Source organism: Panthera leo, chromosome B3 (genome assembly GCF_018350215.1).
Source record: "Panthera leo isolate Ple1 chromosome B3, P.leo_Ple1_pat1.1, whole genome shotgun sequence".
NCBI lineage: Eukaryota > Metazoa > Chordata > Mammalia > Carnivora > Felidae > Panthera > Panthera leo.
Window position 1 is genome coordinate 20,647,669 of NC_056684.1, and position 15,984 is coordinate 20,663,652.

General features: G+C 35.2%; 1 protein-coding gene across 2 annotated transcripts in view; it reads left to right on the forward strand.

The window, feature by feature from the left end:
* Positions 1–15,984, forward strand: part of FAM189A1 (family with sequence similarity 189 member A1) — a 447,576-nt gene that overhangs the window by 297,230 nt on the left and 134,362 nt on the right. The window contains exon 3 of one of the 2 annotated variants that reach the window (XM_042941212.1): positions 13,387–13,497. In XM_042941212.1, coding sequence (XP_042797146.1) covers positions 13,399–13,497 — 99 coding nt within the window. In that variant the 5' untranslated portion in view covers positions 13,387–13,398. Of the gene's footprint in view, positions 1–13,386; positions 13,498–15,984 lie in introns of those variants that run through there. The other variant, XM_042941211.1, reaches the window with a different exon arrangement.

The following is a 15,984-nucleotide window of genomic DNA, read 5'->3' on the forward strand; positions in this document are numbered from 1 at the left end:
TGTTTTTGAAAAGAAGTGGCAACGTAGACTTCAAGAATGTTCCTGATTCCTTGTTCCTGATTTTAAAGGGAATCATATTTAAAGTTGTACATTAACTAGGTTTGCTTTTAATTTTTTCCCCAACAAATATCTTTAATTGTGTTTTTATATTCCCCCTTTCTAGCTTGCCTAAAGATGTTTAAAAAACTTATGCATAGCTTTTTAAATTTGTATCATGCTCTTTATTAATCTGCTAATGTGATTAAATTTTTATTTTTACTAAGTTCAGTATACTTTTTGATACAGTTTAGTGTAACAACACTGATAGGTTTTTCTGATATCTGACCATCTGGCAAATCTTCTTGTGAGTGATACATATAAAAGATAGCTTTTTATTTGCTAAAAATTTCTAAATTTTATGTCTTTGGTCGTAAGGGGAATTAGCCTGTAATTTCCCCATATTTTATTGTCGTTATTGGCTTTGAGATTACACTTATTTTAATTTTTTAATGCCCATACTTACAGAAAAGTTGCAAGTACAGTGCAAGGAATTCCACCCCCCCCCCCAACTATTTGAATGCATTAGTTATCATGTTTCTTTAGTCTCTTTCAATTTGCAAACAGTTCCTTAATCCTTCCTTGACTTCCATGATCTTGACACTTGAAGACTCCAGGCCGTTATTTTGTGGAACATCTGCAGTTAGGGTTTGTCTGCTATTGCTTTGTGATCAGATTCGAGTTCTGCATCTTTGGCAGGAATACCACAGAAGTGATGGCAGTGTTTTTCTTTTCGGATCCTATCAGTGGCACAAAATATCAATTTGTCCTATTATAATCTTGATCACTTTGGTTGAAGAGATTTTGTTTTTTGGGGTTTTTGTTTCTGTTTTGTTTGTTGTTTTTTCATCATTCCTCTCTACTGTGAAATTGTTTTGTTTCTCTCTATAATAAATCAGTAAGTTGTGTGGAGATACTTTGAGACTTTGTAAAATTGTATTCCTCACCAAATTTTCAGTTTATTCATTGTCTATGTTTATCTGTATCTGTGTAGACTCATGGGTGATAATCTTATTTGATACACAAATCATCCCTGATTTGGCCAGTAATACCCTTTTTCAGCTGGCTTATGTCTTCAGCCCACCCCCATCATTCTGAGACTTCCTAACTTTCTGGATCTGTCCACTATCTACTGAAAACTGTGGGATCACATTAATAATATCATTTCTACTCTAACACCACAGTGTTTATTCTAGCTTTTCCCCTTTCTGTCTTTGTATTTATCTTCTCCAACGATGAGCAACTTAGATCCTGTTATTCTCATAATGCTTATTTGATCAATCCCCCTATAAATAACAAGTCTCCTGTTGTGGCTGCCATACCCTCCCACATGGGGATGCCCTTTGCCCCCCAGTGCTGAGCTGACATCCTGCAGGAACTACCCTTCTGGGTATGCACGCTCCTCACAATGTTTGAGCTCTGGCTCCCTCCTGGGGCTTTTGCCTTTCTCCTCCCATATATGTATCTTGCTCTGTTACGCTTCATGGCTTTAGCACTGAATTGCCCAGGAAATAGGAAATATTATTCTGTTCTCATAAATGAGTTGGGCTGCTTTTCTTTTGCCATATTATATAAGGATTTCATGTTTTTTAAGGTTTTGAAGAAATCCACCTGTAAAATTCTCTGGGCCTGGTGTTTTTGCTGGGTAGATTTTTAACTACTGCTTTTATTTCATTAATAGGATGTTGAAGTTTTCTCTTCAAATTACTTCTGGTCACTTGTATTTTCTAGAAAGTGTTTTCATCAGTTTTCTGATGTATTAATATAGAGTTCTTAGTATTTTCCTTTCATTTAAAAATAATTTTATTACATCTTCTCTTAATATCCACTTTTGCATTCTCAGAATTATTTTTGCTTTCACTCTTCTTTTCTCCCCGCACCCCACCCCCGTGCCCAAAGCCAGTTTTGCCAGGAGTTTTGGTTATCTGGGGTCCATTGAGATTTCATATGAATTCTAGTAAGGGTTTTTTATGTTGATTTATTTTTGAGAGAGAGAGAGAGAAAGAGAATGCATGCATGAGCATGAGTGTGGGAGAGGCAGAGAGAGAGGTAGAGAATCCCAAGCAGGCTCCACACTGTGAGTGCAGAGCCCGACATGGGGGCTTGAACTCACAAACCGTGAGATCATGACCTGAGCTGAAACCAAGGGTCAGATGCTTAACCAACTGAGCCACTCAGGTGCCCCAATTTTAGTGTTTTTGAAAGAACATAAATTCTTGGTTTATGTCAGCACATGGCTTTACTTTTAGCATGTAAATAAAACATTTTCATTTATTCCATAACTATATAGAGAATTGTCAAGTGTTCTAAGGATCCTATTATTATGAATATGTGATGAGAAAAATAGGATTTTTAATTATTTCCATTCCATTTAGTGAACAGAACATGTATTGAATTGGCCATCTTGTGGCTCCATTGTAGTTTATCCAGCCTCGGGATACTCCAGAGTTCCTGAATGTCAAAATCATGTTCTCTGGTTATAAATTGACAAGTCCTAAGGGTAGTCAGGGGGAATACAGTGGGCTTCCATACACATTTGTTTTCTTTGTTCTGATTTATATGGGAGGAAGCAGATTTGAAAAAGTTTAAGTGTTATACCATATGAAGAAATGACATATAGAAGAAATGACTTCTATAGAGTTACTGTAATGACACAGCTGATATCTAAAGATGAATTGGAAGTGAAATTTAAAGGAAAAAGATGGTCTTTTAGGGTAACAGAACAGCACAGTGACTTCATTGGCAAATCATTTTTCATGGTAGTTACTTCATTTTGTACATTTGTGAAGCTTTTCTTGTTTTCTCACTGGGAAATAGCAAGCTTACACAAGTATCCTATAAAACTTAAAAATGCATTTTCCTTATTTGGCAAATTAGATTCTCATTTTAGCCATTTTTTTTAAAGTAACAAATGTGTCATTGTTTCTTGCCCTTATATAGGAGATGTTATAGTTAAAGTAATCAGCCATGTTATGGGCTTTGTGGAGGTAGCACTGATTCCTAATTACTGGGCTGTAATTCTTAAGAGAAATTACTGAGTTTATGACAACTGTAGCCATCATTTGTTGGATTTTTCCCCATGTGCTGCCCTGCATTTGCATTTAGCCCATTACATACTCAGACCCACTTACCTATCTCGTTTACTAATACGTGATGCATTTTGTTTCATAAGTTATGCTTTAAAGGACTAATTAGCTCTTATAGTTTCAAAAAAATTTTCATTGTTAGATCAATAATCTGCCTGAATACTCAGATCCCTGTTAACAACTTAATTTTTCTGTCTTGGTCTCAGATATTCAAAATTGTTTTCCTATTCTAGGGCCAAAGTTCGTGGAATTTTAAATTATTCTGCCACAAAGTATCCATAGCTCTGTGGTCACGAAAATGTGTGTTCATTGCTTGCTTGAGATTGGACTGAAAGTTTTGAAAATCTAAGTAGAAGAGTTTTATATGGACTAGAATTATATCTTGATATCCGTGTTTAAAAACTAATTTGGGGGGCGCCTGGGTGGCTCAGTCGGTTGAGCGCCGACTTAGGCTCAGGTCACGATCTCGCCGTCCGTGAGTTCGAGCCCCGCATCAGGCCCCTGTGCTGACTGACAGCTCAGAGCCCTGAGCCTGTTTCAGATGCTGTGTCTCCTTCTCTCTGACCCTCCCCCATTCATGCTCTGTCTCTCTCTGTCTCAAAAATAAATAAATGTTAAAAAAAATTTTTTTTAAAAACTAATTTGGTTCTGTACTAATGCTTGGAATTGGGTCTAGGAGAGCCACTGCAGTAGTACTGATCTTTGAAGATGTAAAGGTAAAGACAAAGAACCTTTCCCAGGTCAAAGACATTCCCTAAAAAATTCAAGATTGTGGGCAGAGTCTGGGTGATTTAATTGGATCTTGACTAGAGAGGAGAATGTGCATCTATCCATTTTGGCATCCACACCACTTTTTACAGCTTCTGGCCCCTGGTGGAGGCTCAAAATATGCTGAATCAGTTAATGAATGAATGGTCCATTAGTCCTTACTTGCGTAGTCATATTAATAACAGCTGACATTTAGTAATCTTGTTCTCTGCTTGCCATTTATGCAATAAGTGTTTGATGAACTGTCAAGCTGATCCTCAGTGACATTGTTTTCTCCTCCTTACTTCTTGCAGATACTTGTTTTCATTTTGATCATTGTGCAAGAGCTGCTTATGTATTTCCTCACCATAACCTTTCTTGTACTTATTCAGTAAATATTTTTCAACACCTCCTGTGTATCAGTCACTGAGAATGCAGTTGTGGGCAGGATACACACGATCTCTGCTTCTGTAAATCCAGCCTCATCTACAGGGATCAATGAAGGCTTCTCAGAAGAGGTCAATATCATATGATGGCTGAGGGATGAGTAAGAATCAAGTGAAGGAACCAAAAGGGTAAAGCAGCATGTTTTGGGAAAAGAAAATAACATGAACAGAAACTTAAAGAATTCCTGGAATTAAAAGACCCTCACTATGGCTAGATGGTAGAGAATGTGGCAGGGACAGCTGGAGACAGGCTGAGGAAATAGGCAAAGGCCAGGTCAGCCATTTATAAGGTTTGTCAAGTTTTGGAAATCCAAGCCAAGGAGTTTTATTAAGGCAAGGAGATGCTACTGAAGAGTTTTAAGCAGAGGAGTGATGTCATTCATTCATTCATTCATTCACTTATCCAACAAATATATATTAAATGCCTAGCTGGGCTCTTGGGCTAACCAGTAAATAAAATACATCCCTGCTCTTGATAATCCGTTTATATTTTAGTAAGATAATGCCAGTCCCAGACTCAAGGAAGTCAAGACTGGAGGCAGGAAGAACAAAGAAAAGCCATCCATGGAGAAGATGGTGATCATTGAAATTATAGAGTGGCACCAGTAGGGGTGGAGAGAAATTTCTTATGTAGAATTAGTAGGACTTGCTAATTTATTAGATGTGGTCAGAGTAAGGGAGGGTGAGTGGAAAATGTCTCATGGCTCTAATGTGGGAAATTAAGGAGGATGGTGATGCTAATAGTTGAACAGCATTTCAGGAAGATCTTCCTGGGTTTGATTTTCTATGCTAAGTGAGCATGAGGAGCCTCTGAGGTACACAGGTAGAATGTTGAACGTAACAATTATGTATATAATTGTACAATAGGTCTGGGAGGGAGACAAAAATAAGAACCATACATCATGTTCTTAGATAAAGTAACAGAAGGGATTTACAGTATAAGAACAATATACGGATGTTGTGGTTATTGGGGATGTTCACAAATAAGTTATTTCCTTTCAGGGCATTTGGTAGGACTGTATTTCTTCATCCCATTGGATGTTGAGTGTGGCCATGTGGCTTCTTTGGCCACTGAAATGTGAACAGATCTTGCGTGTGACACCTCCAGGCAAGAACTTTAAGCTATAGCTGAAATGATTGTAGGAGCATCACTGAACTGAAGCCTTCACTGACTTGAGTGCCTGGGTGAATTTGGGGCAAAACCCAGTTGACCTGTTTTGGCCATATAATGCGAGCAAAAAATACACTTCTGTTGTGTTAGGCCACTGAGATTTTAGAGTTATTTTTAACCTATCCTATCCTGATTGATCCAGAAATTGATCCAGAAATCCCACCCTGATACAGAGGAGATTGGAAAATGACCATACATGTTATATAATGGAAAAGCATTTGATAAAAGTGACTTTTGTGGCAACTTGAAGAAGCAGGCCATGCACCTAATGAACATATAATTCTAAAATTAAAGAAGAGAACCCTGGAATGAACATATACCTCTAAAATTAGAGAACAGAACCCTGGAAGTGTGAACGTTGGTGCCTGTGACTGCATCTAGAAAAACTGTCAGGAAAGAGATGAAATTGGAAAACACTTGGTTGGTATGTATTCAGTGATAAATAGAATAGAGAGAATCCAGAAGTGTATAGATATGCAAGTGCTTCTGAATCCCCAACCAATAAAAAATAAAAATGAGAGACAACGGTGAATTAAGCCACATTCTTGAGGCAAAGATCAAATACATGGTATAGTTGTCATTCCCATTGTCAAAATATGGGAATGTATTAAAGTGGTTTAGGATAAAGGCTTAACTATGAGTTGGATGTCCAATATTTTAAAAAGAACAAGATGAGAGAAAATAATTTAAATGTGGTCTGTCCACCAAAAGCATGAAGACCGGAAGTACACAATCAAGTAGAGAAAGAGGAACATAATGGGAATGTATATATATACATACACATACATATATATATATATATATATATATATATATATATATATACACACATATATACATATATATGTGTGTGTATCAAATAACATTTCATATATTTTGATATATATATCAAAAATATATATAGCAATACATTATACACACACACACACACACACACACACACACATGCATGCAAATCTAAAATGTATGCCTAATGCCTAGAAAAGAAGTATACAGGTATGGCTATTGACACATGGCACCAAATAAAATCAAATTGTATTTAGATATTTGACCTGTCAAAGAAACCCTGGCCTGAATTTGCAAAAGTTGATGACTATTTGAGGCTTAAAATAACCCTTAGATCCCCACCTTTTGTGAGCCAATGCCTATAGTCCATGTGGCCCAGAAGGGTACTGGAAAAGATAGAACCCCAGAGTGGAGTCAAGGTATACGGTTTCAAAATAAATGTCATTACTTTACTTACATAAAAATGATTAAAATCTTATTTTTTTCACCATGGCCAAGTGGGATTTATTTCTAAAATGCAAGGATGATTAAACACATGAAAAGCAGTGTAATATGCCACATTAACAGAATGATTTGAAGAAAAACAAAGCTTGGGGACGCCTGGGTAGCTCAGTCAGTTAAGCGTCCAACTTTGGCTCAGGTCATGATCTCGCATTTTGTGAGTTTGAATCCTGCGTCGGGCTCTGTGCTGACAGCTCAGAGCCTGGAGCCTGCTTCAGATTCTGTGTCTCCCTCTCTCTCTCTGGCCCTCCCTCATTCACACTCTGTCTCTCTCTGTCTCAAAAATAAACATTAAAAAAATGTGAAAAAAGTTAAACAAAAAACAAAGATTGATTATCTTAGTTGATAGAGAAAAAACATTTGAAAATTCAACAACCTTTCACTATAAAAACACTTAAAAAACTAGAAATAGAAGAAAACCTTTTTAGCATAATAAAGCCAGTATAAAAAAAAAACCACCCACAGGTGACCTCACACTTAATGGTGAAACACTGAAAGCTTTCCAAGATCAGTAATAAGACAAGGATGACCACATTCACCACTATGATTGAGCACAGTATTGGAAATTCTAGCCAGTTAGGCAAGAAAATGAAATAAAATATATTCACACTGAGAAGGAATAAGTAAAATCATCTCTGTTACAGACGTAGATGTATCTTATATGTAGAATTGTAAAGGTTCCACTAAAAAACTCTTTGAATAAATGAATTCAGCACAGTTGCAGGATACAAAATCAAAGTGCAGCAATTGGTTGCAATTTTATACAACAGTTAACAATCTAAAAGGGGAGTTAGAATAACAATTTCATTTACAATAACACACAAAAAAGTACTTTAACCAAGTGCATGGAAGACTGCAGACTAAAGATGATAAATTTATTGTTGAAAGAAATTAAGGGATACATAAATACATGGAAAGACATCCCATGTTCATGGATTAGAAGACTAAATATTTTGAGATGTCAGTGGTGCCAGAAGTAATCTGTGGATCCTATGTCACCCATATCAAAATCCCAACATGTTTTTCAGAAATAGAAAAACTCATCCTAATATTCATATGGAATCTTAAGCAATCCCCCCAATAACCAAAACATCCTTAAAAAGAGCAAAGGTGGAGGATTCAACCTTCTTGATTTCAAAGCTTTTGAAGCAATGTTAATCAAAACTGCATGGTACTGTCATTAGTGACAGACATGTAGACCAATGGAATAGAATACAAAGCCAAGAAATAAACCCTCACATATATGGTCAAATGATTTTGGACAAGGGTGCCAAGACCATTCAATGGGAAAAAGACAGCCTTTGCAACAAATGGTGCCAGAAAACTGTATATCCACATAGAAAAGAATGAAGTTGGATCCTTACCTTACACTGTATATAAAAAATAGCTTACAGTGGATTAGAGACCCAAACATAAGCACTAATAATATATAACTCTTAGAATAAAACATAGAAATCTTTATGACATTGGATTTGGCAATGATTTTTTGGATATGGCAAGCAACAAAGCAAAAATAAATAAATGGGACTTTATCAAAATTTAAAACTTTTGTGCATCAAAGGAAAATCAACAGACTGAAAAAGCCCTCAGAATGAGAGAAAATTTTTGAAAATCACATATATGATAGAGGATTAATATCTAAAATGTATAAAATTAGTATTCAGAATATATAAAGAACTCTCACAACTCAATAACCCCACATAAATCACCCCAAGTAACCCAGTTGCAACAATGGACAAAGGACCTGAATGTATACCTCCAAAGACTTCCAAAGAAGATATGCAAATGACAAGCACCTGAAAAGATGCTCAATATCACTAATCAATTAGGAAGATGTAAACCAAACCACATAAGATACCATTTCACATCTATTTGAATGACTTTTATTAAAAAAACAGAAAATACAAGTGTTGATGAGAATGTGGGGGAAAAGCAGAACCTTTGCACATTGTGCATTGGAATGTAAAATGGTTGTAGCCATTCTGGAAAACAGTATGGTGTTCTCCCAAAAAATTAAACATATAATTACCATATATGATCTAGCACTTCCACATCTGGGTATATATCCAAAAGAACTGAAAGCAGTCACTTGAACAGATATTTGTACACCTATATTTATAGTAGCATCATTTACAATAGCCAAAAGTGGAAGTAACCCAATTGTCCTATGGCAGATGAAAAGGTAAAGGAAATGTGGTATATGCACAGAATACAATGTTTCTCAGCCTTAAAAATAGAAGGAGGGGTGCCTGGGTGGCTCAGTTGGTTGAGTGACTGATTGCAGCTCATCATGATCTCACCATTTGTGAGCTCGAGCCCTGCATCAGGCTGTCTGCCGTCAGCATGAAACCTGCTTCAGATCTTGTCTCCCTCTCTCTCTGCCCCTCCCCTACTCATGGGCAAGTGCTCTGCTCTCTCTCTTTCAAAAATAAATAAACATTAAAAAAAAAAAAAAGGAAATTCTGACATGTGCTACCATGTGGATGAAACTTGAAGACATTATGCTAAGTGAAATAAGCAAACACAAAAGAAAAAATTCTGTATGATCCCACTTATATGAGATCCCTAGAGTGGTCACATTCATAAAGATAGAATGCAAAACAATGGTTGCCAGGTTCTGAGAGGAAGAGTGAATGAGGAGTTATTGTTTAACAACTATGGAGTTTCAGTCTGGGAAGATGAAAAAGATCTGGAGATGGACGGTGGTGATGGCTGCACAACGATATGAACTTAATGCCACTGAACTGTATGCCAAAAAATCATTAAAATGGTACATTTCATGTTATGTACACTTAATCACAATAAAATAAATAATTAAAGCATGGTAAATTTTTTTTGTATGTGTTTTACTGCCATTTTTTAAAAGAGTAAACATGAAAAAAAATCTTATCTGTTTTTTTGTTTGTTTGTTTGTTTTTTTACTTCCTAGCATCATCTATATAGTTGAGCACTTCCTATGTCTCAAAATAGCCTCTTTTCTTGGCTTCTGTGTAGATTGCTGTCCCAATGTTTTCAATAATAATTTTTGAGCTCAATTCTGAAACTTTTCAGGCCAGTTTATCTATAAATGATTTGAATGATATTATGGTACTGTTGTGACATCTAATATAGAAAATTAATGCTGCCCATTCTGTGAAGTTAAACCTTCCCAGGGGATGCTGTAAGAATCCATAGCTACTAGAATCATTGCAGAAATATTATTAACATGAACTTGAAATATTTCCTAAATTAACAAAACATCCTCTTTTTTTTTTCTATCCTGTATATGTATTTTAAACGAAAAATAGGGGTGCCTGGATGGCTCAGTCGGTTCGGCGACTGACTTCGGCTCAGGTCATGATCTCATGACTTGTGAGTTCAAGCCCCGTGTCAGGCTCTGTGCTGACAGGCCAGATCCTGGAGCCTGCTTCAGATTCTGTGTCTTCCTCTCTCTCCTCTCCTCCTCCCACCTTGTGTTCTAGCAAAAATAAATAAACATTAAAAAAAATTTTTTTAAGGAAAAATAAATTTTGCTACATTTGGTGGAAATACACTACATTTATGGGTAATGAATGGCAATAATGATTTTTTTCTATATTTAATTTAGCCAAAACTTTTTAGGTACTAATAAAATATTAAGACTTTTTCACTTTTATATATTGCTGGTAGGGATGAAAAATGGTACCACTTCTGTGTTGGAGAATTTGGCAGTGTCTAGCAAAATTAAATATTTATCTTTTGATTCAACAATCCTACTTCTAAGAATATATCCCAAAGTCATACTGCAATCATTTAAAAGATGTATGAATATGGCTGTTTATTGCAACACTATAGTAAAAAATAAAAGACCAAAACAACTCAAATGTCCATCAATAGGAACCTGGTTGAATAAACTGTGGTATATCTGAGCAATGAAGTACTAAACAACTATAAGAAGGAATAAGTATTTCTATGTATGCCTATTAAGTGTTCTTCACTGTACTGGGTCAAAAAAAAAGTAGATAGAGAAAATATTTATAGTATGCTATTATTTATTTACCTTTACTAAAAACCAAATAATGGAAGGATTAAATTTAAAAATAAATGGTTACCTATAGAAGAAAGGAGGGGGAACATAATGGAGATGATAGAATAAAAACTAGACTTTTTTGAGACTTCTTTATGGATATGACTTCGGAATCCTTTTATACAATTCCAAACAAAGCTAAACTTAAAAAAAAAATCCCTAACAATAAAAAATGAAACCAATGAATCTGGGTTCCCAGTCAGTAGCATAACCACACATAAAGGAACCATGGTGACTCTATCACGCCATAATTTGACTATTTTTTCTTGGTACAATCTACTCTAAGGATAGAAAGAAAAATCTTAAACTGTTTTCAATAATCATGTTTTTGGTGCTAGTATTAGCATTGTTATTTTGAGACTGTTGTGTGGATATCACGAGATTAAATCAGATGGATAATTGTAATGAGAAATAAGGTTTTTGTCATGGCTGAAAGGAAATAGAGATATCAGGTTGATAGAATTAAGAAAAAACCCCGTAGTTTTGAATTTGAATCAGAGACATTAGTATGATCTTATAATATATTGTATCTAACAACTGAAAATATTTAAAACTATGACCAAGTGGCAAGGATACTTCTGGCATGAAGAGTGTGGTATCTAAATACCATTCTCAGTGAAAGGAACCAAGACGTACTGTAGAAATTGCTGATTCCAGGTCTGGGGCAGGGGATACGTATGATGATTCTGGAACATCTTGTCATAGCTTTCTTGAAAGCAGGAAAACTTTCAAAGTCTACTAGAATTGTGTCAACTTGAATTGACTCTATCTTGTTAATGACTCCAGTGAATGAAATATATCAAATTTGTTTGTTTTGGGCTCATAACAAATCAAACACACACAACCCCTAAACAAACAGTACCTTTGGAGGATGCTAAAGACCGAACTAATTTTTTTTAATAAACATATATCAAAGATTATATTTGACTCGTTATTTAATGAGGGAACCAGTAAAATTAACAACCAGTTCCAAGGATAATTCAAGCTATGTGCACACATAGGCCACCAGCAATGCTGAAATAAATTTACAAATAGATGTGAAAGTGGTCAGCACCCATGGGATGGCGATCATTGCATTCTACCAGACGAAATTCATTTATATTTATATTATCAAAAATAATTTACATTACTAGTCTTATTCTGTAATTTAGAGTTGTAAAATAGCTTAAAGACAATGAAAGGCACAAATAACTCAAAAGAGTGCACTAGACAGGATATCCAGTATTTTTTTCCCATTTCAAAGTCTTTAACAAGTTTTCGTGACACTCTCTCCCCTCTTGATCATATTAATATTAAAGATTATTCTTGATTACAAGAAAAATTTTGTTGAAAGTTTTGTTTCATTAGAGTTAGCCTGATTATTTATATAGGTGCAGCAAGAATATTAACTAACCATTATAGGCCCAGGTTTATTTAGTAAATATAGCACCATATCAACTAATTATTTTGAAATCTGGAAAATAAAGAATTGAACATGCATCCTGGTTTTCCTATATGAACTGTACTCTAGAGTGACAAAACAATTGATGAAGAAAAGTATTCTATATACTGATCCCTGGGAATAAAGAAAGAAGAAATGATGGCATTATACATAGCGTTTTGGAAACACTAACAATTTAATGATCTAAGCAATCATTAAGAATGGCTGCCAACATCATAGTGAGACACATTATTTACCTTCTATTAGTCTGAATGTTATCAAATCTCTGTGTGTAACCACCAAATTACAAGATATCCAGAGGATATGGAAATTTTAACTAATAGGAGGAGACAATCAGCAAAGTTAGGCTGTAGAAAACTCTATGGGACAAATAAACTAGTTTCTTCAATAACTTTCTTGGAAGAAAAAAATACAATGGAGGGGAAAACCCATAAATGAAAAAAAATATCTTAAGATTTAGAACAATTAGTTTCACTTATGGAACTCCTTTGTATCCTGTGTAAACTGATTCAAAATAAGATAATTAAGGAAACGTGAACTGTGAACATTTGATATTAATGAATGATTAATTTTTCTAGAGGTGATGACATTATTTTGGTTATGTTTTCAAAACCAATCTTATTTTAGAAATATTCACTGCCATATTTAAGGATGAAATCATACAGTGTCTGATATTTACTGCAAAGTAATCTAGAGTGGAGAGGGTATAAATGAAATGCAACAGACCATTTGGTTAGTTGTTGAGTCTGGGTGATAGGTATGTGGGACTTGATTAAACTGTCTTCTCTGGTTTTGCATCAGTGGGAAGTTTTCCACAAAGAAGTTAAAAGAAATAAATTTAAAGGCCTTCTAATAAACAAACTCCTTCCATTGGTTTTCTTTAGTAATTTCTAACTTGTTGTTTTCTAGACTGTATAAAACTGTTTTGTAGTTTTATAGTATTTTCAAGTTTAGCCTCTAAGATATTTTACAATGTAATTCAAATTAAAAAATAATACTGCCCTTTAAAAAATATAACTGTTATTCATACAGTTTTTTGATCAACTGAAAGCTTTTTTAAAGCCAAATCACTTTTCCTTCAAACTTCTCCAAGTGAATAATCAATTTTTTGTTTGGTTTGTTTCCAGATAACCTTTTTCATGCTGCTCTCTGCAGTGTGCGTAATGCTGAATTTGGCTGGTTCAATTCTCTCCTGTCAGAATGCTCAGCTAGTCAACTCCCTAGAAGGCTGTCAGTTGGTGAGTAATGAAATGCAAACCTTTTGATAAAGGTCATAGGCTTTGATTTTACCTGAAAGTAATTTTAAAGATAAATTTTGTTATATCCTTGGATTTATTGTGATATTTTATAATTGTGTAAGGAATTTAAGTTGACTCATTTCTAAAAACTACGTTAAATTAAAAGCTGTCCTCCTTGTAAATCAGTTACGAATAGGATATTTTTAAGGATCACAGTGTAATGCTGTTTTAGAACAAGTGTCTTTAGTAATGATTATATTTTGGCATTTGTTGCATTGATTTTTATCTCCACTGAATTTTAAAAAAATCAATTTTACAAGTCAATCTTAAGTGCTAAAGATACATGTAAGCTTGATAATGGGTGCTAGTTCACAGTTTTTTCAATTAAAAAAGTGGATTATCTTTTAGGAATAGATCTAGGAAACTTGTAGACAGTGTGCTGTGTACATTGTAGGGGATCAATAGATGGTTTGTTAGCTAGAACCTTCATTCGTATCATGAGTTAGCTCCTAGTACGGTAATATGTGCTTCTGGGTGGGGCAGAAATCGAAGTGTATCCAGTCACATTCAGTAAGGGTATAGTTTGACTCCCGATGTGACCATGGCTGCTGGATGCGAGCCATTGGTATTTGTTTATCTACCTTGGAGACAACACAGGGCTACCTTTTAGAGCCATTCTCCTCCACAGCTGCCTGTGTACGTGCTGGGCCCATGGTCATTATTTCTGGGAGGTCAGGGGCTATACTGAATTACCTAAAGCTTTTCTGTAGCAAGGCCGTGCTTACTTTTCCTGTGGCCATGCTGTTTGTGTTCGAAGGAACAGCTGTTTCGAAGTGCTGCTCTCTACAGTTCTTAGCAGCAAAACTAGAAGGACTAGTGTAAGTTGGCACAGTTTCGATACAGAGGCACCTACGGAGTTCCCAAAACTGTGAGAGCTTCATCTTGCTATTTTCTGTTCGGTATGGCCTAGACCACCTTGATCAGATTTCACCCCAATATGATGTACAGAGTATCCCTTGGTATGATGCAGTATTGCTTGTGACTAAGAAATGATAAAACCTGGAGTGCCTCCACCATCAGAAAGGGTCACTTGCCAGCTTGCATCCATAACTGGGTCAGCCTCTTTATTCCTAAATACAGGGTGCTGTGAATATGATAACATCTGGCAACTGACAAGAGACTGCCCATTTTTCCTCTGATCCCCATTTTTCAATGCAAGGCCTTGTGTTTGGGAGACAGTGTTTGGGGTGATGAGACGTGCATGGAAGTCTATATCAAGCAGAAGGCCCACACCTAGTGTCCCATCTCAAAAGGCTGACTCCTGTGGGTCTTAATCCCAGACCCCATTTTCCTACATCACAAGCAGCATGAAAGGATAGAACAGGTAGATTTGGTTTCCTTTATTCCTTTCTGTCTTCAGTACCCCCCTGAATAAATTTAATGCACATCATGTACACTCATGCACTGTCACATACATCTTGGTTATATAGCACTGTGGAATCATCAATATTTATCTGACTTTAGAGCTTACTCCTAAGCATCGCTCTGCCCTGGCTCATACATGGCAGGTAATTCCTGAATGAGATCAGTGTATCTGCTTACTGAAATGCAGTGTGTATAGTGGAGAGAGTAGTGGATTTGGAATCAGCAAACCAGGATCAAAGTCATGGCTTCATAACCGACTACTTATATGACTTAGGACAAATCACTTTCCCTGTATCAGCTTTACTTCTCTTTCCTGTTATGTGTGGGTATTACCTGCCCTGAGCTTTTCATGAGATATTTAATAAAATAGGATGTATAAAACACATAAAAAGTATACTTCTTATTAAAAATGTATAATTATAATATATAATTACTATATATAAAATATATAATTATAATATATAATTACTATAGAAAATTAATAATAACTATAGAAAACTTAGAAAAACAAAGTACACTTGTCACCCTACAATCCAGTCTTTCCAGTCTTTTCTGTGCATATGTGTGTATGTGTATGTATTGTGCATATGTACTTGTATACATATGTGTGTGTATTTAATGTACATTTAAATGTGCTATACTCTTCATGGAGCTTCATGATTTGGTTTTTTATTGACTGTGAACATTATTTCATGCTTTAAATTTTTTCTACAACTTTACTTGTAGTGGCTGCTCGGTATGAATGAATATAGCATTATTTATTTAACCAGTCTCTCTCTGCTTTTCTCATGTATGAAGATTGCCATTATCTTTAAAGCTTTTGTTACATATTGACCTACTGTCTTCTAAAAGAGTTTACCAATTTATAATCCCAATTTATGAGAATGCTTTTCTTCCCACACCCTTCCCAGCCCTGAAAATTGTTACTTTTTAAAATTTATGCTAATTTGAAATGACATCATTGCTTTAATTTTAATTCCTTTAATAAGATTGAACTTTATTTATAATTGTATATATGTAAGTTTATATATGTACATGCATATATGCAATTTATATTTCTTG